Consider the following 26,848-nt stretch of genomic DNA (forward strand, 5'->3'; position numbering starts at 1 on the left):
ATAGCAGAACTCTGGAAAAAAAAAGAACATGCACCTTTCTTTTAACAAGCCTTTATTTCAAAGATATGAGGAAATCACTGATTTTACAATGACATGGCCATTGAGCTCCACGGCAATGATGGCGACTTTTCGAAAAATGTTAGAGTGTTAATTAAAACAAAGACAGAGAAAGGAGATGGGATTAAACAAATTATAATTTTGTTTTAAGGCAGCATTTCGAAGAGTCCTGGCCTGACGAAGGGCACAGCTTGTTAAAGATTGAACTGAAGGAAATGCCTTTGGTGTGGTGCTCACAAAATATACACAAGTAGTTAGTAAATACAGCCTGGGCAATCTGAGGTGTGAAATGTGTATGTTCAGCCAGCAATATAACGGAATAACACGTGCCTGATAGCAGGGAGAAAGACTGTCCCGGTCTATCATTAGCAGCTTTACAGACGTCAGTGTCAATATGAGAAACAACAAAAACAGCAGACGAGTTTGAGGTGCTTCCAGTTGGTTCTTCTTCACATTTCTTTGGCGCTCAGAGGGCTGATGGGAAATGTCTACACATTAAGAATGAAACAGTTATGATCTGTTGATGATGCACTCTGCTGCATGGCTTTATGTCTTAACTATATTTCTTACCATCAAAGGGTGTGAGGACCTTTTTTTTTTGTCCCTCAGAAGAGTCCATTGACCTGTTCAGTCTCGGGGTCCAGGTCGATGTCATAGAAACAAGGCCGAGTGGGGAGGCCAGGGATGGTGGGCATCTAGGATAAACCGAAAGAGAAAGAATGGAGTTTTAGTTTTAACTGATTCCAACCAGGTACTGGGATCTTTTGTTTTGTTTTTTTTACCTGCACTTCAACAACTTTTACTTGCCAACTCCAAATCTGAAAACAATTTTAGTGTAGCATGCCATTTTCTTTTTAGTTATGATGTTCCAAGTATCCAAGGATAACTAGATTGACTGGGTAGAAACGTCAGTGACATATAAGCTTGAATACGATTGCAGATCTGAAATCAGAGTAAGAAACTAGACTAAGAGCTTGTCTGAATGTCCCAGTAATAAACAAAACATTTTTTTGTCGATCAGTGTGATCAATGATGACCAATCTGGTTAAACAATTGAAGTCAGTTACCAAACAAAAGTGTTTATATTGTTTGCAGTTTGCATTTTTTGTTGTGTTTTTTATTAATCATATTGTCACTTCCTAATAAAAGCCTCTGGGTGAGAATATTTGGTGGAAAAAACAAGGGATGGACCGATCCGATATACGGTATCGGTACTATGCAGTATGCATAGTAAGTGTAATAGAATAGCTTAAGTGTTTATAATTTTTTAATATATTTTAATTTGTCCTGGTTTGGAAATAAGCTATATTTCATGATGCTCCTGGATCAGCTGGAATAATACACTGTGACAGAAATAAATTAGTCACATATGATATTAAAAATATGATGCATCGGTCAATTATGCTTACCATTAATTAAGACTTTAAAAAACTCTTTTTTTAGTGTGGCATTATTAGTAATTGTCATTTAGGAAAAAGATCTGAACATTTCATATCAGCTTTGGACAAGATACAAGGTTTCCTACTTCACAGTAGCTTCACAGCACAAAAACTGTGACAAACTATCCGTATAAATGAACCGTATGCAGTAGGAATGCTGGTTGCACCGGTTTACTACAACACTGTGTATGCACACATGTTGCAAACACACACACAACATTTTCTACTTGAAATGAAAGGGACGGAAGATCCGGCTCTTCAAAATATGTCTCTGAGTATCTCGGTTCAATCTGCTGAATGATGTCAAATTAATCCCAGTTGAGCTTTTCAGTGCTTCTTCTTTTTACCATTTCCACACCCTGTTCAGACACAAGAAGGCTAACAGTGTTTTTGTTAGTTATTGCCAGGATGCAGCTAATAATAAAACATGTGGGTGTAGAAAAGGCTTCGTTTAGATCCGGTTAGAGAGTCACACCAACATCTAAATGTGGGGTAAAACTATAGAGAGGAAGTCTTGATGCATGCTCAATCGTCCAGGTAAGTAAATCCCAAAAAGTTGATTCCATTCATCTGGCTGTAGCCTTTATAGTGGGAGAAAAATTACGTCACTCATCCAAGTGACTTCTTCAGTCTGACCCGACGGCAGGTTTCCCTAACTTTATAAACAGTTCATTTGCATAATGACTGTAACTAGCACCACTGACGAACAGTGGGTTGTGAGGTCATTTCCACTGGAGTAAATTTGGTTATCCCAGCTGGACATTTGTCAAAGCTAGGTAGACACCTAAAGAAAGCTCCAGCAGATCTAGAAGAGAAGGACAACTGTTGCCTAAGTAAAAACCCTTAGTGATCCCGTATGTGTCAGGAGTATCAGAACAGTGCCTCTGTGGCTTTTAAACCCCAAAACACGCTGCACCAAAAATGAATCCACCCCAAGGATCAGGTACTCCGGCACAAACAGAGTAATGTAGTGTACACTGTGCCAGGAGGATTGCCAGGATTTATACATCAGGGAAACCAAACAACCTCTGGCTAAGAGGATGGCACAGCACAGAAGAGCTAACTCGTCAGGCCAGGACTCTGCAGTCTATTTAGACCTGCAGGCCAGTGGACACTCTTTCTATGATGAGGATGTACACACCCTGGACAGGGAGCAACTGAAAACGTCCAGATGAACAGAATCAACTTTTTGGGGTACAGAAAGAAGGGAAAGGAATTAGAGCTTACTGTGCCAACCAACGGGAACAGAAAGCCAGCGCCCACACTGGCTCTGATGTCTCTGATTGGCAGGATGAATCCTTTGGGCACACCTTTCTTTTCTGCTTCATGTGACAGTGACAGGTGGGTCTTTGCCATGCAAATTGGAAGATTCGCGAATCCCTGAGAGAGAGGCAAAAAAGAAGGAACTTTACAAAGGTTGTCTCTTTGCTCTGTTTAATTACAATGTTCTCAACTGACAGCAGAAGCCAACAAACAGGCCTGACAGGACAAGAAACAACAGCTGAGGAATGTTCACCTGCTTGGTGTAGAGCGCCACCTTGTGTTGGGCCTCAGCCAGAAGCTCAATATCATCTGCTCCATAGATCTTCTGAGCAATTATTCGAATCTTATCAGCAATAGGAAGCTAAAGTGGAATCAAAGATAGATATTTTTAAGTCATAAATAAGCAGATCATGTGTTGTTTTAAAAGAGTGACTGGTGAAAATTAAGTTCGGAGCCCTTACGTCCAAATCATACAGGAACTTGAAGTTGCTAGGGGCGCTAGAGGCCTTCTGGACAGCCTCACCAAGTGCCACAGCACCAGCGCCACCCTCGGCCCAGTGAGAGCATCGCACGGCATCGAATGCTCCAGCAGCTTTAGCCATGGTGCACACCAAGTCCAGCTCAGCATCCGTGTCTGTCCTGCACAACAAATGAATGAGCAAAACATGCATGGTTATATATGTTATTTTATTATTCTTTTTTCTTTCTTTAATTACCATCCATCACTTACTTGAAAGCATTCACTGCTACCACCACAGGCACGCCAAAGTGCTTTGCATTTTCGATCTGCTTCCTCATGTTGTTGCAGCCCTTCTCCAGCAGATTAAAGTTCTACACAGAGGTACACAAAAACGTTCATTAAAAACTTACACAAAGCTTTAAAGGTTGAAAAGCTTGCATCATATGTGATTAACAAAGTAGGCAGACGTGGCTCAAGCATTCTGCACAAACTAATAAATAAACAATGCTATCAAAAGCCCCTTAGAAGAATATTATCACTGTTTTGGCACATTCTTTTCCATTACCTCTTCCACATATTCCTTAGGCAGTGGCATCCCAGCAGTGACCTAAACAAGAGAGACAAGAGAAATGTGAAATGTTTTAGTTAATTCAATAAATCCTTAAATTGTAATCAGCAGTGACTATTTTAATCCTCCATTTTTTTTATTCTTAATGATTACTAAGATGCTTAATTTAAAGATTAAACATAATTTTGTGGACAATTGTGCTGAAATTGTCTTCCGAATTCTGAAATTGTGAACAACATTTAAAATTGCAGACAAATGAAAATGCTCTGGTGGGTTTTTTTCTCTCAAAATAAAGTCGTTTATACACACATTGTTACAGTAGTGGATTCTCATGTTGAACGTGCCCATTTTGTGCACAGGTAATCGTCTATTAGCCAACAGCTCCCAATTCGCACTGTGCTAAATGCCCCATTTCAACTCTTGGCTCTACAAGATCTCAAAGAGAGGGGCTCTCTCTCTCTCTCACTTGGTATTCTCGGGCATAACTCTGGCAATGAACACCCACCCACGTTCTGTTGAAATCTTCTATTTACAGGGAGCAGCCAATCGCAACAAAGTGGGAATTAAGCTAACACAGCTCATCTCACAGAGTGAATGAACTGAGGAGTGGCACCAGGGCAAGGGGGGAACTTACTGTTGGTCCTCCTCCGTGCATCTTTAGAGCTCGGATGGTCGCCACCAACACCACCACATGAGGCCTCAGGCCCGAGTAGCGGCACTTGATGTTGAAGAACTTCTCCATGCCGATGTCAGCACCGAAGCCAGCTTCTGTCACTGTTGCACATAATTGACACAAGCAGGAAAGTATATCAGAATCCAAGCCGCCAGGACTACTGACTACTATTATTCACTGACATTACATTGACTCCATCACGTTTACAATTAACATGTACGATATAAGCTAACCCTGTTAAAAAAGCTAAAACTGATTCTATTTATCAGCTTACCTACAAAGCCCTCAGGTCCAACCAGCTTCAAAGCAATTTTATCAGCCAGGATTGATGAGTTTCCGTGGGCGATGTTGGCAAAGGGGCCAGCATGAACAAACACAGGAGTCCCCTGTGGATTCAAATTACTCACATGAATTATTACAAAACTATTAATGCAAGTAAAAAAACAGCAGTTTGATAAACAACAATATCAAACAACCTGAACTACAGAGAAATGCTTTTAACGTGGTGCTCTCATGCTGCATATGAGCTGCATGGGTTAGCATGGGCACCGTGTTTCACCCACCTCCAACGTCTGCATCAGGTTTGGCTTGATGGCATCTTTCATCAGCACAGTCAGAGCGCCACTCACGCCCTACAGAGAAAAATCCATCACTTTCATGAGTATCATAATCACAGCACTTACGCTGCACGACGTCATGTCACAGCGAAGGGTTTACGACACTCACCAGATCCTCGGTGGTGATGGGATCTCCCCTCCGACTGGTGGCTACGACCATCTTAGCCAGGCGCTGCCGCATGTCCTCCAGGCTGCTGGTGAGGGCAAGCACCGCCATGATTTCGCTGGCCACAGTGATGTCAAACTGGGCCTGGAGGACACGACAGTGCAGTCATGCAAAGCAGCACTAAAACTAAGTTTATTAATGTTTTTAGAATCATCCAAACCAACTTTCTTTCAAAGGTTGAACTGCTTTCTGTGTATTTTATGATGCTTTATGATACCATAAAAGAAATGTGCCGCCTTTAGAGAATAACCATCTTTACCTCTCTTGTGTATCCCTTTTCAGTGGGCGACTGGCCGATAGTGATCTTCCTCAGGAATCGATCATTAGTATCCAGCACTGAAGTGAAACAGAATCACATCGTAAGTATTTGTATAAGCTACACGATACACTCACAGCAGACCTGCTGAGGAGGCGACCTCTGTGCTGTTCATACCTCTCTGCCAGGTAACAGAGCTTGGGTCGATGTCCAGGCGGGCGAAGTGGTTGATCTCCTCCTCAGTGAGAGCAGAAGGCTCCGTCTTCTCTATTCCCAGTTTCTAAACCAAAGAAGAAAACTTAAATTTCAGAAGTGACCTGTGCACATCTAAATCAAAGCTTACACGTGCTGCAACTTGATCATTTACTTTGAGTCTGTTGATCTGGATCGGGGAGAACTTCCTCTCTCCTCCACTGAGTGGCACCAAACGGTTATACAGAGCCTAGATATTCACAGGGAGAGATGGATTATAGTGGTGACTCATTAGATAACTTGGAGGAAGTGTACTTTTTATACACCCATGGCAGAAAGGAGAACCTACCTTGTCAGATTGGGTTGCTTCATGGAATATGCGGGCATCAATAGCAGCCGCCACCAAGTTATTGGCAGCTGTGATGGCATGAATGTCACCAGTGAGATGGAGATTAAACTGAAAAATCAAAATAATCAATTAAATGTTTTGCTTTCTTTGAAGTGTTAGAAAAAACAACAACACAACACGATGCCGTACCTCTTCCATCGGAATAACTTGAGAATATCCACCTCCTGCAGCACCACCTGGAAACAAAAGGAAAAAAATTAAATAAAACATACATGAATATGTCCCTGTAGTAAACATGGGCATCATCTCCTGAGTTTACACTCTTTCCAAACTCACCTTTAATACCGAACGTGGGTCCCTGAGAAGGCTGTCGGACACAAGCAAACACATTGAGCTTCATGTGAGCACCCATGGCTTGTGCCAGGCCGATGGTTGTGGTGCTCTTACCTTCACCCAGAGGAGTGGGAGTAATGCTGCAAATACAAAATGCTGTCAACATGTATGCCCAAAGCCCTCAAAGGCAAAACACAGTGTTGTCTTTGACAAATAGCTTTATCTCAGTCACTTTAAGCGTTTTTTTGGGGGGGGTTGGTTGGTTGGTTGGGTTTTTTTTTTTTACATTTGCAAAAATATAACAAAAACTTTCATCACCATACGAGGGGAGTTTTATGAGTGGATTCTGCAGACCACAATCGCAAATACAAAGGTGGCTTAATTGACATGTGTAGTTAAATTTGGGTTATACTGGCTCACTGCGCCATCTTGTGGCATGAAATGGTATTACATAAACATAAAACCCAGCCTGAGTTGAGTTCAACTTGAGTGGATCTCTCTTAAACAGATGTTTTGGACAACAAGCCAGTGTTTCTTTCTTAACATTCTGCTGATAGCTTTAGTTAACTTGGGGAGTTTTGAACTACACATGTAAACAGCCTGCCAATTTGAATAACTTCTACTTCCATAAACTGAGAACTTCAGTATCTTGAAATAAGATTTTGTCTACAGTCTACAGAGTGACTTTTATTTAACATACCCAGTGACCACTACATATTTTCCATCTGGCCGGGACTGAAGGCGCTTGATGATAGTCAGCTGGACCTTTGCCTTAGTCTTGCCATAGAGCTCTACTTCATCAGAAAGTAAACCCACTTCTCTGGCCAGACTGTCAATGGACTTGGCTGCGCAGGAGCGAGAAATCACTATGTCACTGTTGGATAACAAAAGGCAAAAAGAAAATTAGCTTCTTCAGCAAGAGAGCAAAGATTGGGCTTCTGCATCAAGTTAATGAACAGCATGGCTATGGTTATGATAAGGAGGCAAACCTTGGCACTGGCTTTTGGAGATTGAGCGCGGTGTAAGAAATGTTCCACTTTCCTGCCTGATGGCTCTCCAGGAAACGCTTTGCACTCAGCACGGTGTTCTAAACAAGTAAACGTGATAAGAAAACAAAAGAAAGCAAAGTTTGTAATAAAAAAAAAAATCTAACTCTTAATTAAACTTGATCAACTTTCAGGTTGTCAATTGGGCCTTACCGCCATCAGCATGGCCACAGTCATCGGTCCCACACCACCGGGCACAGGGGTGATGAAGCCGGCCTGCTCTTTGGCTGACTGAAAATGGACGTCGCCCACCACACGCTTTCCACTGGATTTACTGTCATCTGAAAGAGAGACTCCAGTTGACCCATGCATCTGCTGATTATCTCAAAGGGAACTACAAAGCACCATGACCCGCATTAATACCTATAACGTGGTTGATGCCACAGTCAATGACCACTGCTCCCTTCTTGATCCACTCTCCTTTTACCATCTCTGCTTTTCCGATACCAACAACCAGGATGTCTGCTCTACCCACCTAGACAGAAACAGGAAGGGATAAACGATGAATCTTTATGAATGAAGAAAGTGGATTTTAAGCAATGATGCAGTGATGCTAGTGCAATAAATAAGGGAACACATGAATTTGTGTTTATACTGCAGGCAGTAGAGATCTGTAGTTCCTATGATGTCAGCAACTGCCAGACATAAACTGTTTAAAGACTAAAATATTTAATTAGTCTCCTCATGTAACAAGTTATGAAAATGTTGAATTTTCCAGCTAAGATCAAATGAGAACGTCAGTATTATTGGCTGCTGATGTATTTTTAGAATCAGACATGGACTTTAAACAGCTGCTCTTTATCTACATACTGTGCAGTTGTTTATACCTCTGTGTGTCTCGAGAAAGCCTTATAACACTTGTGTTTCTCTGTGTTACCTCTGCGGCAAGATCGGCGGTTTTAGAGTGGCAGGTGGTGACGGTGGCGTGATTCCACAGCAGCAAATCATGCATGGGTGCGCCCACAATCTTACTGCGCCCAATCACGACCGCTCTCTTCCCTGCCACAGAAACACCTGTAGAGAAGCGCACAGTCTGTGAATTCACTCAGGTCATAAACAGATTGTTGTTACTTTTCATATATTTACACATTATAGCATCATTATGACTGACTGCAGTTTTTTCAGGGTTATTAGAGATTTTGTTTACCCGTCTGTTTGATTAACTCCATGCAGCCATTTGGCGTGCAGGGGATGAAGCAGTCGCCCAGATCCCCACGGGACAGCTTCCCCGCATTTATGCTGGTCAGTCTGTAAACACACAAGAACGCACAAATCACTGTAACCTGAACATACCCATCAATCTAAAAGCTTTTTAAAGGTACAGTGTGTAAAATGTCACTGCTATACTGAGTCAAGGGAATTCTGATTTCTTACACCTCGAAATTCAACTGGATAATCCAAGCTACGGTGGCCACTGTAGGACAAACAACTGTGGACAAACTTTTCCTCTGCAGCGAGTTGTTAGTTTGCGGTTTACCTCAGCTCTAAAAGTGTGCCATTTATTCGAGAAGAGGCTGTAAAACTTTGTAAAAGGAGTTCGACACCAGTCAATGAAGCTCAGTGAGGCGATTTTTCGGGGTTGCTGCACTGCTGTTTGCTGCTGTTAGTGAAACTTTCTTTGAAGACTGAACATTGTTGTATTCAAAATCTCATACGACGTGAGAATGTAATCACACTGTTTACCAGAGGGAAGTGGGATTTTTAGGATCACGCCTACCATTAGCTGGCATAATGCTTCCTTATAACCAGATGTTTTTTCATTAGTCAGCTGGCCGGAGACAGGAGTGTCACATTTCTAATCTGCTGAGAATAATTATTTCAAACAATATCAGGAATAAATAAGAATTTTATACACTTCTGCATGTTTTACAGGCCTGACATCTGTTCAGGAGATGAGGCCCGAGGTGAATAGGAAGAATATGACATTTTATCCAAATACTGGCCGTGTTATCTCGCTGCTTTGTGTTTTGTTTGGTGGAGGGGACCCTTCATATGCAGAATGTATCTGTTTGTTGGAAGATGTAATTACGGTTTTTGAGTGCAACAGTCTTTCTTCTATTTTATAAACTCCAAAAAAGGACTTGCTGTAACTCTGAAATGAGCACACTTTTTTGTGTTGCTGTTCTTACCCATCTACGTCCTTCTCTGGGGCCACGGCGTTTGTGATCTTCTCGGTGTTGATTTCGTGGACTGAATCTAAAGGCAGCTGAACGATGAGGCCGTGGACAGAAGAGTTCTCGTTCACCTCTGTGATACTATGAAGAATCTGAAAGCAGGTGGGAAGCCTTAAAACACTTTATTGCTTTCAGGCTTGTCATGTACTGCATTCCCGCACTGCCCCTGTATTGCTAAAGCAAGAAAAGCACCTGAAATTTCACTCATATCTTTCTGTGCTGTCAAGTATTGTGGGTTTTAAGTACTCATAGATTTTAGTGAACACAACAAAAAAATCTATGCGAGTATTAGCCAATCTGTTTTTGCTTCAAGAAATCCTATGAACTATGCATGCTTCCTCCCGGCACACTAGGAAATAGTATGGCAGGAACAACTACTTGCCCTGGTGTTCATAAATGAGTATAAAAATGATTCTAACTCACCTCCTCCTCTGTTGCGGTCGTGGGAAGTCTCATATGCATTGCATTTATTCCAATCTGCACACAAAAATGCAGCTTAGGCCTAGAGCTGTGGCTCATTGAAACAATATGCAGAGTACACACACTGTACACAAATCCCTTGAGTATCAAAAAATTATTTTCTTTACCTCTGCTGCTGCTTTGAGCTTCATGCTGATGTACAGATTTGAATCATCGCGGTCTCCAACCTGAAAGACACATACTGCTTATCCCCCTGCATGTTTCTATGAAAGAACCCTGTGTGAAGCCCTGTGACACGTAGATAAAGCACCAGCATAAATGTCTGAATCCACATGTGCACACACAACATCAGTGCAGTGGCACACAGATACCCCGAGCCTTACCTGCCAGGTGCTCTCCCTAACGAACAGCCAAGCATGTGGAGAAATGTTTTTAGGGGGAAAAAGGGCGTTTAGCCTTCAACCACAAAGAATTCCATCATAAACTTACCTGTAAAACCACTAGACCAGGCCTGAAGTTGGGATTCTTAAGTTTCATCTGCTCAACATCCTTCTTCAGACGCTCCCTCACCTGCCTGAGAAAACAAAATACAGCCAATTTAATAAAAAGAGTTAGCAGTATCACGTGACCCAATCTGTACCATTTAATTAAAACAGTGACAGATTTATGCACCAGATCAATGCCATATGATGATCTTATTGTGAATCATTTTCCAAACTCAAACTATCATTCCGGACAATCACTCAGAAACGCGCGCTTATCTTTGGTTATTGTCTTCATTTTATCTTTATTGATTTAATGTTCTGGAGACTAGAAAACATGGCACTATTTTTTGCAAGGTGAAAAGATAATCTTTATCTTTAAGCCGCAACTTAAAGATAAAGATTGGTTCAGCTGACTGTATTCAATCAAAGACAAGCCAGAAAACAGTGATTGCATTACCTGAACTTTAGCTTGTGGTTATTGTTTAGTTTCAGTTTCAGTTTTATTTGTCATATGCAAGTTAGCACAGGGTCAACATTGCAATGAAATGTGTTTGACGAGCAGCAGTCACTCAGCAGCATGGTACAGTAGAAGAAAATAAAATAAAATAATTAAACAAAAAATAGAAAAATAGTAAAGAGCAAAATATTAGAGAGACGTGGTAAAAGAGAAAAGATGACTATATATGCATCTATAAATATAAATATTTGTACACTAGTGATTAAATAAGAAAATCTTGAAAAGAAATATGACGGGGGGGGGGGGGCAGATGGGATATTTCACAGGAATGAGCAGCAGAAAATTACAGTATTGCACTTTTTAAATATAAATATCAATAACAATAAAGTGGAGTGACCAGTGCAGATTAAACAGAGTACTTGTGAAGCTGCAAGGTAGCTTCTGAGTGCGTCCTGTGGACTGTGTTGTGTGTGTTTAAGTGTTGTGGTTGAGGTGAGGTGTTTAGAATGTGTCATGTGTGTCTAAACCCAAAATCCTGATTGCACAGAAAAGTGTTTGCATGCAAATGAAACAAAGAAAAGACCCCAAAGTTCTAAAGAAACAGATGTGCATCATGTGAGCTGTAATAGGAGTGGTGATTAGGGCTGGGTATCGTCACTGATTTCTAGAATCGATTCAATTCCGATTCACAAGGTCCCGAATAGATTCGATCCACGATTCGATTTAATTCGATTCGATTCGATTCAATTCGATTTGAATCTGGGAAATTTTGACAGTCAGAAATATTATAATTCAGATCAGTACATTTACATATTTTTGTATCTATAAAAAGGAAGCTGACACACGCAAGACTTTATCAAAGGTGTGAGCGTCACAGCAGATGCCTTTGTGTCAAAGTAGCTGAAGATAAAACAGAAAAACATGAAGGTGATTTTCCTGGCCTGGATTTTATAAAAAATATTCTGCAGTACATCAAAAACGAAAGAAAACCATTAATCAACATATGAACGTTACCTCTGACATTACAGCGGTTTTATTAGAGACACGGTTAAGCGTTTTGCATTTTGCGTAATTTTAAAAAGTTTAAATTTGTTCAGTATTGAACGGCAGAAATTAGGTTTTCTTTTCGGAAGTATGTAAAACGAAAAAAAGGAAAAAACAGCGGCGGACAGCGCTGTAAACAACGGTAGACTTGTGCGTAACAAGCAAGCGAATAATGAAGAAAACAGATTTTTAGACGGGACACTGTTCTTGAAGTACAGAGAGAGAGAGAGAGAGAGAGAGAGCTGTGCATCGTGGTGGAAGCAAAACAGTAAAAGTCAGAGTGAATTCATGACGATGTTTATGTGAAGTGTAGTTTGGATCTTCTATTGCTGCTGGTTCGGTCAATATTGTTTGGAGAGAGATCAAACTAACAGCTTTAGAATCAGCGCAAAAAGGGCGTGAACACCAAGCGGGACCCGCCGACGGATCAGAATCAGCAAGCTGTCGGCTTTCAGCCCGACTGTGAGAAAGGCGACATCTCACTGATTCTGATCCGCGGGTCCGCGCTGTGTGTTTACGTCTTTGTGCAGAATCCGTGTTCCTGCTCTCATTTACTGTCTTAGCTGTTTGGTGGTTGTTGAAATTTTGTGAGATTTCACCTGCGATTCTGGCATTTCGGGCAAAATAAATTTATATTAAAAAATCGATTCAGGATTTTAATGAATCGATTTTACGTTATCCAAGCCAGAATCGATTTTAATCGATAAATCATTTATAAAAACCCACCCCTAGTGGTGATGAAATACATTGTGGCACTGATTTGAGACACAGTTCAAGTAAACTTAGTCAATAGAGAAACTGATTAGCTTTAAGATTTATGTACACCAACATGCCTTCCCCCCCTTTTTTTCTTTTCAAGATGCGGTAAATGTGTGCAGAAAATCTTTTTTTAAAACATATAGCACAAATTATATATAATATGTATATAAAACAGGCTAATAAAATTTTATTTAGTTACAGTATTTTGCATATGACCTCAGTTGCTCTTTATTTTATCTACCAGCAGAGTGACCCTGAGGATCTTTCCAGTAATTAGAAAAAGCAATCACAACACTGAGTATTGTACCATAACAGATCTTTATCTCAACGGTGACTGGTACAAGTTTTCCTCATCAAACCACCAGGGCTCATATTCCTTCAAATACAAGTCATTCATACAGTGTGCAGTGAAGCATGTCAGCTTCTGTCAAACTTTGGAGATAATGAATAAAGATGACCCATGGGGAGAGCGGCTCTGTGGCTGCATGGCTTCTTTGTACTGCATAATATAATCTACTAATAACTACTGTGAGGCGGTCTTAACAAGATACAGGCTGCTATATCTTGTGACAGGCACATGCAGCTAGATGTCTTTTGTGTTACTGTTAGAAAGATTTTGCCTTTTTGCCATTTTTCCACTCATTCTCATTACTTGGATCTGGTCAAAGTTTTTTGATTAAAAAAAATGATAATAATTTTTAAAAAGGGTTTGCCTGGAATATCTGACTGTATAAATTGTATTTTTCCTCTTCAAATTAGGTCAGTGAACCAATAGGACAAAGATCAGAGCACAACGCCACAGCTTCTTACATAACACCCCAGCATTTGCAATAATGCATTCAGAAGTTATGAATGACCAAAACTAACCAGTTAAGAAAATGAATCACTCAGATTTCCGCTGAATTTAGAGTCAACGCATATGCACTGTAAACAGTCTCTGCAGCCCGATGCGACTGATTTAACAGTAAAAATGTTAATTATACTGAGTTATGAAATCACTTCACGGCGTCAGACTGCTTACTTCATATATATAAGCTTGCACTTAAAATCCTCAGAGGATACACAGCGTTTGAGTAAGATCAGACATCACCAGCTGCTAAGTTACTGTAACTTTGCTAGTTAGCTTCTTACTTAGCTAGTCACATGTTTCACAACGCTGATTACATTCACATGCATTTAGCTACCTATGCTTTCATAAAGGTAAGGTTTGATACTTACGCTGAAACCTCTTTGCCGCTTATGATCTGAGCTGGCATCTTTCCCTGGGATGGTCTCTGCTCTTCTGGTGACTGTAGTAGCTGGTCTGCACCCTCACTGACTTACAAGTAGAGGAGCGTGGTCCGCAAGTGGTAATAATTACTTTGAAAAAGTTTCTTCAAAGTGAGTCGGAAAACGACGGTAACAGCGTAGACTCTGTCCACAAACCAACCCTACGGTGGAATATCAGCGTATTAACTTTCAGGAATAGAACAACGTAGTCCAACGTAGAATATTCGCTCTGCCTACCTAAATGGGTGGTGCTCGTGACAGCCAATCATATATCATCTTAAACGTACGGCTAGAATATATTGACCAATAGCACTTCTAGCTGTGCTCTAACATTCACGGTGAGGTCGGGGGCGGGGGCTGTGCAAAACTGGGGTGTAATAACGTGGAGAATCAGGAGAGGGCAGCACTGTATATACACACAGCTTAGATTAATATCATTACAAAGCTAACAGCACTGTTTATATAGGTCAGACTTGACGTCTACTACGATTTTCGATCCACAGTAAGGTGTCTTCGTTTACTAGAAGGTGCGAGATAAATACCACAACTTATATTTTTGGCTTTGAGGTCCGACGTGAGAAATGAGGAAATACGGAGAGGAATGGAGAGTAGATTCTGTGTTTTGAACGACACCGAGGACCTCAAAACACGAATTTCAAATACTGAGAACAATCAACATTTCGAAAGGTAAGCTTATATAGTAGGTGATGGTTTGTTATCCTTTGTTGGGCTCCGACTAGTCCCTGGAGGGTAACAGGGCTTCACTCGCCAATTGCGTGGTTTGTTTTTGCTATCGCAGGATTTTTGACCTACATTTGCACAGCGTCAGTTTTCCGAAATAAAGCAGATCAAATCCTCGGGGGCGATACATTTAACTTCGCCCTGTGTTAAAACGCATTTGTCTGAACTTTTGCTGGTTGGTGTGTGTATTTATTTACTTATTTGTTTTAGGTCCAAGACGCTTTTTGAAGAAATACGTGCCTCCATAAACAACAACGACGAGGAGGACCGCTCCTTCTGGAGGCCTGTACTCCCTTGGGGAGGTGTCTTTACCATCAAGGCAGGTCGGAAAGCCATATCATGCACGCCTCTGTACGTGGAAATCCAGCTCAAAAACACCTGCACCATCGATGGCTTCCTCATGATCCTGTATGTGATTCTGCGGGACAACCAAGGCTTTCGGAGGGAGCTGGCTGTCTTCCTGGGCAAGCAGTTTGTGGAGCATTTCCTCTACCTGATGGACTCCTGTGACTACACCACGGTGAAGATGCTGTGGATCTGGGACAGAATGTCTAAAAGGCAATATCGCTCTGAGATCCACCAGGCAGCCCTGGAGATCGACCTGTTTGGCAACGAGCACCAAAACTTTACAGAGAACCTGGAAAACCTCATGTCCACCATGCAGGAGAGCCTGTGCACCAGCTGGAGCTGTCCAGCCCGCTTCCAGGACTGCCTCAAAAGTACCATCAACATCAGGTAAACTGTATTTACCTACTATTCAAGTGTTTTGTTAAGACACAGTTGCTGCCCAATATATTTATGGGGTTTTTTTTTTCTGTATTTTATGTTTAAGTGCCCATCAGCAGACCTCAGCTGTGCATTGTCTTATGCCAAACTTGGCAGAAAGAATTGCAATCAAGTGTTGTGATGTGTTTGCAATTGCAAGCACATTACTGTCTGCTCCTATGTAGGCACATTAATACAAGCTTTTAACAGTCTGACTAAAAGGTCTTATATTTTTTTTAGGTCAATTCCAAGTGAGTGGATTGTTGTTGTTGTTAGATTATGATATTTTTCACATTTCTAAGAATTTCACTCTGACCCTTTTTCCTCTCAGTCCTCCTCACGAGCTTCCTCACAGAGACCCAATTCAGTCGGCTGTGGATGAGTTCTTCTGCCCCAAGCTCCTGCTCTGCTCTGAAATTGGGTGAGACACGGCAGGATCTTCATCATCGTTGTCTTTTTTAGCGCTGTGTTGTTGTACTTCCTTGACAATTTTTATTTATTTATTTTAAACAGATGTGATGGTCTAAGGGAATTCTCCCAGAGGATTTTCTGCCACGGGCCTCCACCCTTTGTTATCCTCAACATGCAGCAGTGGAAGTCAGAGGAGCTGTCCTATGTCCCTTACCATCTGGCTCTCTGTCAGCACAGGTATGAATCAGAGATGGATATATCTACAGTAGGTTCTGCATTGCTGTTCATTCAAACGATGTGCCAGTGTAGCCTTCATGTTGCTCAGGTGGGGCCCGGCCTCCTAATGCTTTTACATCTGTTGAGCCAGAGGTCTGTACACAGTCATCATAACTGAATTAATGGAACTTTATTTATGATTCAGGATAGTCATTAAAATTAAAAATGTCCGATCACTATCCTGTCTGATCGGTGTTTAAATTTTAAATGTCATTTGGATCTTCTCCACTGCACTGTTGTGCTGTCTGTCTTTATTTGTTGGGATTTCTTTCATTGGAAATCAAAAGAGCAGCAAAAATATCTGGAAAAAAATCTACTTTCCAGTCTTGAGAACAATAAATGTTTTTCTTACCTGCAGGTACACACTCGAGGGTGCCACACTGTTCAACAAGGAGGAGCATCACTACTCTGCAGCCTTCCAGATAGACGGTTGCTGGATGCACTATGACGGTCTGAGGAACGATAATCTGATCTTGTTACACAAGCCCCCAGAGCTCCTGCTGCTGTCCTCTCTGGTCTATGTCCGCACCTCTGACAAGTGAACTCATCGTTTCTCAGGTGGACATAGAGTACAGATGAGCCAAAGTCTCAGCACACGCCAGAGTGATTGCATTCATCCAGTTTTTGGGTTTGGTTTTTTTAATATTCTGTCGTTACATTACCGCAGTGTTGTTCTTTTCTCACTGCATTGCTATAAGTTTTAATTCCTGTCCTGGGTTAGCTTCTCCTCGATTCAACTGAATGCTTGGTTAAAGCTTACTGTGCAAAATGGAAATGACATCTTTTTGGGCACGCTTGGAATCCAAGAATATAATGGACTATAATAGTTCTGGGTTGAGATATAAAAACAATAATACGAGTCAGTACTGAATTTCATAAACGTGCAGTGACCATCGGCATAAGAGATTAGTAGGTGAAATTGCTGTTTGGAGTTGATACTGACACAAGTTTTCAGTACAAGTATAAAAAGTGTTTGTTTGTTTTGGGTTTTTTTTTTTTACTTCCATGGTTGATTTACAAAACTGTTAAACTCGTTTGCTGGCCGTGCATGCAGCGATGCAGACCTCTCAGCTGTTGTGCATCTGTTTGGCAGTGCTTTTCCATAATAACCACAGTATACTGGTTAGCACTTAGCACAAGCATAATGACACAGAGGGTGCAATTGAATCTAACTTGGTCATTATGCCAAAGAAAATATCCAAACTGCTAATGTACACACACGCAGTTTTTCCCATCTTCACAGTTCCAAAGGTCTGTGTACAATTCCTAAGTCCTCTCTGGTTCCTGCGCTGATCAGATCCATTTCATTCCCAATGCAGACACACCAGCGCACAAACATAAAAGTAAGCCCCCTTGTTACAGGGATTCAACGCAGTACTGTAATTTAAGCTTATGCTTATGCATTTCAGTCCTTTCCTAAAATTAAACTGGTGCTTTCCCCCCCCCCCTTACACACACATTTACACTGTGGTCTGAGGAAAAACTACTAAGTCCCCCCCTACCAGGTGAACAATTTAAGGTTTAAATTGGAGGTAAGCATTTGCCAAAACAGGTGAAAGTATAAAATGATGCCAGAAGTAATCTGAAATTACACTACAAGCTGGCCTAGAAATCCATTCAGGCCACATGTATAAACCAATGAATAAAATTCAGGCATTTTGCAGCTTGTTCAGCACACAGCAGTCTCAAAATGTTATTTTAGTGTTTTGTTTTGTTTGGTTTAAGTCAAAGCATTACTGTTGTCACACAGTGCCTCTCTCAAGGAAAGTTTAACATGAATCCAGTTGAGAGTTAAGTCTTGGATCAAGATTATTTTAAGTTTTTTTTGTTTGTTTATATGCTGACACTGTCTTTACAATACAAATACAGATATTTTTGAAACCTTGCCTGGTTCCAGTTTGTCGTGCTTCTTCACATGCATGCCAGGAAGAGATGCAGAAAAAGCAGGCAGTACCTTTTTAAGGCAGGCATTTATTTTAAACTGGGTACAGCTGCACCACATAAACAGACTTAAATGTATGTAAAATGTCTTCAGTCAAACATGAGAAAATGTGAAAAGCTACTGTTTTTAAACACCTAATGTTATCTTGTACTTCCAGTATTAATCCACAGGATATAAAATTCAAGATCATCACCTTACTCCAGACACACAAGGGAAATGTAAAAAGAAGCAGAGTGGTCATTTTGGCTAACATTGACATCAGTTTCGTAGGATTTTTTTTTTTTTCACCCCCCAAACATAAACAGAGTGGTAGGCCACTGCAGAACATGTGTTAGTCATCCATCTGCTTTCTTTGTACAAGCACTTTGGTGAGAGTGGTGGCAAAACATGACATTAATTTAGGCCATAATTTAAAGAAAAAAAAAAAATGCATACATCCCTTCTTTTTTTGCAGATTCACGTTTCCAGATTTTCATCAGCCTCTCTCCAACCTTAAAATAGTTAGTATACACGTCAGAAATGGCAACATATGTACATAACAGTGACACAAGATGAATCATGGCAGCGGCGACGGCGCACAATTACGCCTGCGTGATTCTGTGCCGTGGCTGCAGTGCTAAAGTGACAAACGCTATTACAACAGACAGAAAACAAGAGTTTAGAGAACACAAACAAAAATTAAATACAAAATTAATAGTTGTGCCGTTTTGAAATAAAGTGTACAGACATACAAATTAAGTTGTGTGTTACTTTTCAAATAAATCAGAAATTCAAAGTACTTGACTTTGATGGGAGGGGAAAAAAAAAAAAAAAAAAAAAGAATCTGTGACAAACCGCGATTCTCACATGTGACACCCTGACCAGTTTGCACGGCAAATGTCATTTAAGTTCTCATCTTACAGATTGAGTTTAGAGTAAGCAAGGGCAAGGTGAAAGAACACACCTATGTAGTGTTTACAAGACTTAAGTGCTGAACTGCAGGAAAAAATTCATCTAAATTGACCCAAATAAACATGCTTTGTGCAAAATGAACCAGCATGCACAACAAAAATGACAACACAGGATGACTGGTTGGTTTAGACAATGTCAAGCTACCATCTGATGTTTCATTTGGACATCCACATCACCAGCCAACAGTATGATCTGACAGACATGCTGTGTGGGGGTTCTTGTACACCAACATGAGATGCCTTGGCCTTTTTTTTCTTTTTTCTTTTTTTTTTTAAAAAGAGACAAACAACAAAACATAATTTAACCCACGAAAGGGAACAAAAGTCTTATTGCAGTATCTAAATGCCATTAGCTTAAATCAAAACATATATAGAAATTACAATATGTATCAAATAGTTTGGTAAGTGCAATGCAGAGCTTGGTTAAAGTTCCCACTTATGTGCAAACATTAGTCCACAAAGCAACTCAAAACTTGCCTTGAACATAAAACAAGTGACTTAAGACGCATCACTACCTGGCCGTCTGCTAGTCGAGCGTCCCCTCTATTGCTGTGCAGTCACTCGAGCCCAGTCGCCCACACCCCAGGGGCACGCTCTGAACCCTCTCCCTTGGCTGATGACAGTACCAACATGGCCAGAGTTGGCAAGCACATCCCTTGGTGCTTTATCATCCATCTCCATATATAACCACATTAAAGAATGCAGGGGAAATATTTCAAATGTGGCACACAAGGGAAGATGTTGTGTAGGACCGTTTCCTTTTTAAACGTTTTGGCGTTTCACACCAATCTGTGAAAATATTACTTAAAACCTGAGCTTGCAAGCAAGACCTGGCCACGTGTAGACATGTTTTTAGTGGAGGATTAACTAGCACAGAAATGTCCGACCCAATCACAAATAAAATCGTGTTCAAAGCCAAGAGAGCATACCAGCTACAGATAATTGACAAAGCATGCTCACATCCTGCAACTGGACCAATAATGGAGAAAGTGTAACATTAAAAGAAAAAGTTTGAAATATTTGGGAGGAAAAAAAAAAAAAAAAAAAAAAAAAAGCCAATCTTCTCGCCTTTGGGGACTATGCAGGTAGAAGTTTGCAGTTGTTGGTCCACAGGCTTCCTTTTTAGTAGTTTTAGGGGCCACTTGCATTTTCTCCAATTAAATTCATACGATAGCAAATAACTATCACCAGTTACACAGCAGAGGCCTAACAGAGTTTGACATTAACTGGATGAAGCAACGCAGACAAACAGCTAAATCCTGAATCCTAAATATAGCACCAGTTAGTATTGTATACAGACCAAAAAAGGTGAAAAGGCGGCCAAGGTCAGTTTCAACTATTGTGAACAGTAGCAAGTGCATGATCTGACCTTAGACCGATGCAACAGAAGAGAGAATATGAGGCCTTTTTTTTTTTTCCTTTTTTGTTTTGTTTTGTTTTTTAAATGGCTCAGAGGATGAAGCAGAGACTAGTGGTGAACACTTTCAGGAGAATTCACCTCTACAGTGGCTGTGGGAATCAAACTGTACACACATTCGCACACACATTAGTGAGCCAGTGCAGAAAAACATTTACAGGCAATGCACTAGAGGATATATTTATATCTATATATTTCATTTAGACTATTTACAAGAGAAAGGCAGCCCTTTTTTGAGAAAATATAAATATTCCAACTTTTCTATTTTTTGTTGTTGTTTTTTTGTCAAGCACTGATGTGGATGCAGAATTATCCTGCGTTGCTGAGCCCAAGCATCAGTTCTGCACGCAGACATGTGACAAAACAAAATTAAACAGTTCTATCTGACATGCACGTACCCCCTGGACCATACACACACACAGACATACACACTATATGGCCAATAACCACATAGTCATCAAATCCACAAGCAAACTGCAGTGTTCTAGGAAATTTGAACACACAGCTCTGGTTGCAGCAGGGAAATTCCTAAACAAAACAAAACAAAAACATTAAGTTTAACATAATTAAGGACGTGAAGCACAACATAAAACTGTGCAAACTTGACGAAGAATTTTGTAACGTAAATGAGCAGATTCCACAATCCTCTGAGACATAGCTCGAAGTCCTCATTGTGGTCCAGCAGCAATAGAGCGTTCATCTCAGTTTTCCAGTGACAGTCATCCAAACACCTTCCACCTTCCTCTCATATCTCCAGAACCTTCCAGCTCTTCCTCATCCCTGCAGCACAGACTGCAGTCCCCCTTCTAGCCAGCCAGCTAGCCCGGTACACCCATCCACCCAGAAATGCTCTCTGATGTTAACAAAAAGCGTGCAGGTAAGCTCATCTGCACCTGGAGGATGAATGTGGGGAAGGAGGAGGAAGAGATCCAAAAAAAAACAAAAAAAAAAAACAAAACAAAAAAAAGAACGAGGGAAAAAAAAAAAAAAAAAAAAAAAGAAAAAGTCTTCTTTGTGTCTAAGGTAATTTATTGGGTCCTAGCTGGCTGGGCCATGGGTCAAAGGGCAGTCAGACCAAAGTTACAACGGCAGTACATCATACCACTGGAGTCCAACCAGCTGTCTGAGATGGGATCATAACGCTGAACGGTGTTCAGGTAGGATGACCCAGAGTGACCTCCTACCACATAGAGGTAGTTGTCCACAATGGCAGAGCCCACACCTGGAAGATAACGATACCACAAACATATCTCATTATAGGCTTTTTGTCCCATTTTCTGGATCCAACCATCACAACAGAGTCACTCATTTTGAATATAAAATTCAAAACTCACCAGTTCTGGGTTCGTTCATTGGTCGGCACGCCGTCCACTGGTTTTGATGTGGATCGTACCGCTCGATGCTGGACAGGTGCGACACTCCGTTGTGTCCACCCACCACAAATATAAATCCAAGCATCACACCTACTCCGAAGTTGATCCTCTTATCTGCCATGGGGGCTACCATTTCCCAGGCGTCCTTGCTAGGGTCATACCGCTCCACGCTGTGTACAGCAGAGGCAGCACAGTTATCAAAACATAAAGGTTAAAAAGCTCCAACTCACCCAAATCTCACCCGCTACTTGCAATACCTAGCTTTGCTTCCAGCTGTGGTTTTGTATGCCTTCACTTTGAGACATTTATGGCAATATCCACAATGACCAGTCTTTACAGACCTAAAGGTGAGCTCACATTACACATCTGGTGTAAGAACGCTTCCTCCATCTCCTGTTCCCTTCTACTAAAACCTGAATGACAGTTCAGAGAACCTTTGTTCAGCTTTGAATGGGAGCTACTGCTTAGTCAAATAACAGAGGCACTGCTGCATTGTATTTATTTTTTCCACCACCACTGTTAAAGCTGTGTGCTGAGAAATTTTGTTAAGTAATGTAAACACAATGGGGCTCTTTCTATGCATGCAATCTTCACAATACATCATGACTGAGCAATTTTCTTTTAATCATACAGAAAAAAAAAAGAAAACAAGTTAGATGGTCATATCTAGCACACCAATTTGAACTTGTAATGAGGGAGCGATGAATTCCTGAGAGCCACCGGAACATTGGCAAACTAACACTGTTTTGCAGCAAGCAAGGCCATATAAGCCACGGGGGAAAGCAGGGGGGAAAAAAAAGAAGAAGAAAAATGTCCCCAAAGATTCTTTGTCCAAACACATTTTCCTGAGGGGTTTTGGGAGTCAAGGAAACAACCAACATGAGCACTGCTCTCTAGTGACCTCAGCAATACAGCAACAAATTCTGTTATGGCTATCCAGCACTTATTAACAAGCTCCTGGTCTTTTTCTCAGCAAGACTCGATATCCTTCACTTCATTGCCACTTCTAATAAATAATTAACATAACCCTGAGAGGAGAAAAAAAAAAAAAAAAAAAAAAAAAAAAACCTGTTAGGAAGTGTTAAAGGCCTAACCTGTTTTAAACAAAAGATTAGTAATAAATAAATAAATATATATAATAATGGTAATAATAATAATCATCATCATCTTTTTTTTTTAAAGTACAATGTTATGTCACACGCATCTATACAGAGCATTATTTGACTGCTAAATAAATTGGAAAGTTATTTAAAATTGCCTGGTCCCAGTATTTAGTGGTCACTTGGAGACAACATGCACTTAAAGCATATACACAACTACACTAAGTAAGATTACCTGTTCATATGTGCTGGGCCATAGCCTCCAATAGCATACACCATCCCATCCAGCACAGCGGTGGCAAAGCAGCTGCGGGACTTCGTCATGGGTGCCACGGGCTGCCACTCCTTCAGCTTCGGGACATACTTCTCCACAGACTGGAGGTAATACTGGCCGTCATAGCCTCCCAGGGCATACAGCTCTCCGGCCAGGACTACCACACCAAGTGTGCTGCGACACTCTGCCATACGCTCCACTGAAGACCACGTGTTGGTTTCGGGGTCCCAGCTTTCTACGGTGCTCTCGTGCCTCCGATAGCTAATGCCCTGCCTCATGTGTGTGGCGATGCCTCCCACAACATAAACTTTGTGGTCCAGCACCGCCACCCCAAACTCATATCTGGGTACACTGAGAGGGGCCAGTCCTATCCATGAATCCGTCTGAGGGAAATACATTTCCGTGCTGAAAGAGAAGGAGATAATTGAAAACAAACAAACAAAAATAAATAAAATTACAATAAGACAATTTTTTTTTTTTAAGAAAATTTAAGTTTGGAAAGTTGCTTTTATACAAATGCATCTAATTCTAAGCTACAAGTCACTAGTATTACCTTTCCAATGTGGCAAACAGTCCAGCTTTGCCTCCTACTGCGAGCAGCACCTTTGGAGCACACCTGGGACGTGCAGACAACACAGTCTGATAGGACAGCCGGTGTTCAGGCATAAAGTGATATTTGAGGGCCTCATTGAGCAGATGTTTGCATGCGTGGTCATCTCGTATAAGATGGTTGGCTTCATATAGGCGAGTGAGGAATTTGACGCTGAGCAGCGGAAGGCGAACACAGTGCAGCAGCTGAGCCAGATGCTGCTGTCTCTCAGTTACATCATATTTGATCCATGATTCGAGGGCATAAAATACAGTCTCCTCTGTGACTACCTTAAGGCAATCATTGGACACAATCTCATCCAACTCGGCTCTTGTCAGTTCAAAAAACTCCTCCGTTTGACAGACTTCCTCAAAGTTCTCACAGATGAACTTCGTTGCGGCCAAGCACAGGTCATGACAGCCGTAAGTCTCTGCAAAGCGGGAAATGCCTATACAGTTTCCAGCGTCCAGCTGGCTCTCTAAGAAGGAACAACACTCCTTAAGTACAAGCTTAACCTGGAGTAAGTTGGCAGCAGGTAGCAGAGATTCCACTGTCTCCTGGGAGATAAACACCGTCCCAGTATAAGCGTACTCCACTATAGCCTAGAAGCAAAGACAGCACAAGTGTTACAATAAACATGCTACAGCAGTTAATCACTGCAGCTAGCGTGTGTTGGATGGAAGCATACCTGCAAGGCAGCCTCATCGATGCACTGGAACTCCACCTCAGAGGTCTCCTTTTCTGACAGGTTACCCGTAAACATGGCCTTGAAATAAGGACTGATGCTGGCCAGCACTACTTTGTGGGCATGGATCTTGGCATCACCCACACGCAGCACAATGTCACATAGTTCGTGATCCTGCCGCAAGAGCTGGAGGCCTTGCAGCAGCTGCTCTGAGTGAGGCCGTGTCAGACTTGCAAACATATAGGACTGGTCCTGCTGGTCCATCTGAGAGCAGCAAATCACAGATCAGTGTACTGTTTTGAGAAGAGTCATAAAGTCAGTGATGTTTTCCAAAGATATGCCGGTCAGCTAATAGGAATACTGGAAGTTATCCAAGTGCCATACGGCCCTGACACTACAAGCCTGAAAAGTCACACTTTTGGCTTGGGTAACGTGACGTAATAACAGCACGCGTTATGTAAACACGCCTGGGCAGTATGATGCAGTCAGACATTATTTCCCCCGAACCAAGTATTGCATTAGTTGTTCTAGCCAGTTTTGTTAGCAGATTACTGTGAGTTAAGCTAAATAAGCATGATCTTTATTAAGAAACAACGCAGCGTAAAGTAATCTACACGTATTAGCTAAAAACAACACACATTCTAGACCGCCCTAAAGCCAGGTGGCTAAATGTGAGCACTCTGTATCCAAGCTTTGGGACAACGAGTCACAACAACACATCAGTTTGTTAACTGGGGCCTAGGCTTGATTTCTGAACGCAGGACTTGGCCAGATTAAAAATGACTAGCTACCGCTTAGCTTAAAATAAGCACACGGCTAATACGCTAGCCAGTACTGTAAACCTCACCAGCAGCTTGGCAGTTTGCATAAACAAATTTGCACGAACATCACACGCACAACGCTCATGTGTGCACTGTACTGTCATTATATTTTTTTTCCACGCCAACAAATACAGAGGGCTGATATTCCTGTTTCCCTGCGCTGCAGTCACCGCAGGTTAGCTGCTAAAAATAAACACGGTTCCTGTGGCTAGCTGTATCATTGATTGATATACAGTAACATGGCTGACAGATACAAAACGTGACGTTGTAGCCAGGATTTAGATAACATTTAGTGTCGTCAGATTAAGAAAAACAAACCTGTAGTTTACAGCCCGTCTGGCGTGCCGCTGTAATGACCGATTTTGCAGTGGCGACGACAGCGAAGCCCGGGCGGCTATCAAGAAAACAACCTGCAACCTAGCCACAAAGCTACAGACGAGCTCTTATTATAACCAGCTACCAGGGCAGCACACCCACTTCCGTTGATTTTCAAAATAAAACTATATTTACAGCTATTTAATTCACTGAATGGTTAAAAACCAAATCAATGACAACGCTCGTTAAAAAGTGTAACCGTATTCTACTTGGTGTTCTTTATTTTACTTATTTCCTCCTTTATTTTACTTATTATTTTTATTTTCAAAAAATTCCTCTCTGAAATTGTGCTCTCCACTTATCCTACATTAGAGCAACGTAAATTACATTGTACTGAGCGATTGCTTTACAGTTTGAAAAAAAATGTTTCACAATTTAAAAAGGAACATTTTTAATCCAATACAAACACTGTATTGGCCTATTGTGTTATGTGGCAGCATTGCAGGCATATGTTTTACTTGAATGTGGGAGGTGAGAGGAAAGGAAAGTGCAAAATGTAGGCACCAGGTATCATCATGACACAGTGTTACTCACATGATATATTGCTGCTAAGTAAGCACACATAATTTACCCTTTTGTTGTCTTCTGTTTGGAAGACAGTGTATGTTTTTTTTAAGGAATCATGTGACCTTCGGCTCAACTTTGTTACTAAAGATGACTACCGAGAAGAAGCTTACTTTTTTAAGAGTTTTTGAGAAATAAAATATCCTTGTATCAGACCTCCTCGTGAAGTGCATTATAAATGCTGTGTGTGTGTGCAAGGGGCCAGAGAAGAGGAGGAAAGGGTGTTGGCTGCTGACTAAGTTCACAGCATAATGTGTTTTTCTATGTGGAATATCTATCTTTGCTAAAAAAAAAAAAAAAAAAAAAAAAAAAAAAACAGTGCCAGTATTGCATACACTCTCAATTCATATTTGTATTTCAGGATTCAATTAAAAAGACATTTTGAAGAATGCTGTTTTATTACAAAGACTTGTGAGCTTAACAGCAAGTCTTTTTTTCTTATTAAAATGAAATATACATTAGTCACAATTTAAAAACACGAGAAATACAGTCCAGAACCCTGACAATTTTCCATTGATTAGTACAAGATAATATCAGA

General features: G+C 41.1%; 3 protein-coding genes across 4 annotated transcripts; 1 reads left to right on the plus strand and 2 right to left on the minus strand.

The window, feature by feature from the left end:
• Window positions 1-35: 35 nt before the first annotated feature.
• Window positions 36-14,161, minus strand: mthfd1b (methylenetetrahydrofolate dehydrogenase (NADP+ dependent) 1b). Its single transcript, XM_031742358.2, has 28 exons — window positions 13,977-14,161; window positions 10,503-10,587; window positions 10,181-10,240; window positions 10,017-10,070; window positions 9,549-9,685; window positions 8,567-8,667; window positions 8,297-8,433; window positions 7,783-7,894; window positions 7,573-7,700; window positions 7,363-7,460; window positions 7,074-7,247; window positions 6,377-6,513; window positions 6,230-6,276; window positions 6,041-6,148; window positions 5,867-5,941; window positions 5,677-5,779; window positions 5,503-5,579; window positions 5,187-5,327; window positions 5,024-5,092; window positions 4,735-4,846; window positions 4,422-4,561; window positions 3,785-3,826; window positions 3,490-3,590; window positions 3,221-3,398; window positions 3,013-3,120; window positions 2,724-2,876; window positions 628-752; window positions 36-545 (listed from the first exon to the last, which is right to left on the minus strand). The coding sequence occupies exons 1-27, from the start codon at window positions 14,012-14,014 to the stop codon at window positions 663-665; spliced, it is 2,805 nt and encodes a 934-aa protein (XP_031598218.2). The 5' UTR covers window positions 14,015-14,161; the 3' UTR covers window positions 36-545; window positions 628-662.
• Window positions 14,162-14,369: 208 nt separating this feature from the next.
• On the plus strand, window positions 14,370-18,105 carry c19h14orf28 (chromosome 19 C14orf28 homolog). Its single transcript, XM_031742414.2, has 5 exons — window positions 14,370-14,714; window positions 14,979-15,503; window positions 15,865-15,954; window positions 16,047-16,181; window positions 16,579-18,105. The coding sequence occupies exons 1-5, from the start codon at window positions 14,629-14,631 to the stop codon at window positions 16,760-16,762; spliced, it is 1,020 nt and encodes a 339-aa protein (XP_031598274.1). The 5' UTR covers window positions 14,370-14,628; the 3' UTR covers window positions 16,763-18,105.
• A 329-nt stretch (window positions 18,106-18,434) lies between these two features.
• Window positions 18,435-25,991, minus strand: LOC116322324 (kelch-like protein 28). 2 transcript variants are annotated; one of them, XM_039603355.1, is made up of 6 exons: window positions 25,690-25,991; window positions 24,554-24,843; window positions 23,830-24,467; window positions 23,238-23,681; window positions 21,864-22,072; window positions 18,435-21,751 (listed from the first exon to the last, which is right to left on the minus strand). In XM_039603355.1, the coding sequence occupies exons 2-6, from the start codon at window positions 24,812-24,814 to the stop codon at window positions 21,588-21,590; spliced, it is 1,716 nt and encodes a 571-aa protein (XP_039459289.1). In that variant the 5' UTR covers window positions 24,815-24,843; window positions 25,690-25,991; the 3' UTR covers window positions 18,435-21,587. The 2 variants fall into 2 exon arrangements, with proteins under 2 accessions (XP_039459289.1, XP_031598217.2); XM_031742357.2 differs by having other exon boundaries at window positions 24,554-24,814; window positions 25,690-25,988.
• Window positions 25,992-26,848: the final 857 nt, after the last annotated feature.

The sequence above is a fragment of the Oreochromis aureus genome, linkage group 19 (genome assembly GCF_013358895.1).
Source record: "Oreochromis aureus strain Israel breed Guangdong linkage group 19, ZZ_aureus, whole genome shotgun sequence".
Taxonomy (NCBI): Eukaryota; Metazoa; Chordata; class Actinopteri; order Cichliformes; family Cichlidae; genus Oreochromis; species Oreochromis aureus.

Coding starts and splice junctions, on each gene's coding strand:
- mthfd1b (XM_031742358.2), bottom strand. CDS start 14,014: ATGCCAGCTCAGATCATAAGCGGCAAAGAGGTTTCAGC. Junction 5,328..5,502: donor AAAAGGGATACACAAGAGAG/GTAAAGATGGTT, acceptor CGTGTCCTCCAG/GCCCAGTTTGACATCACTGT. Junction 3,399..3,489: donor GTAGCAGTGAATGCTTTCAA/GTAAGTGATGGA, acceptor TTTGTTGTGCAG/GACAGACACGGATGCTGAGC.
- LOC116322324 (XM_039603355.1), bottom strand. CDS start 24,814: ATGGACCAGCAGGACCAGTCCTATATGTTTGCAAGTCTGACACGGCCT. Junction 22,073..23,237: donor GGCCCAGCACATATGAACAG/GTAATCTTACTT, acceptor TGCTGTACACAG/CGTGGAGCGGTATGACCCTA. Junction 21,752..21,863: donor AATGAACGAACCCAGAACTG/GTGAGTTTTGAA, acceptor GTTATCTTCCAG/GTGTGGGCTCTGCCATTGTG.
- c19h14orf28 (XM_031742414.2), top strand. CDS start 14,629: ATGGAGAGTAGATTCTGTGTTTTGAACGACACCGAGGACCTCAAAACA. Junction 15,955..16,046: donor CTGCTCTGCTCTGAAATTGG/GTGAGACACGGC, acceptor TATTTTAAACAG/ATGTGATGGTCTAAGGGAAT. Junction 16,182..16,578: donor CTGGCTCTCTGTCAGCACAG/GTATGAATCAGA, acceptor TCTTACCTGCAG/GTACACACTCGAGGGTGCCA.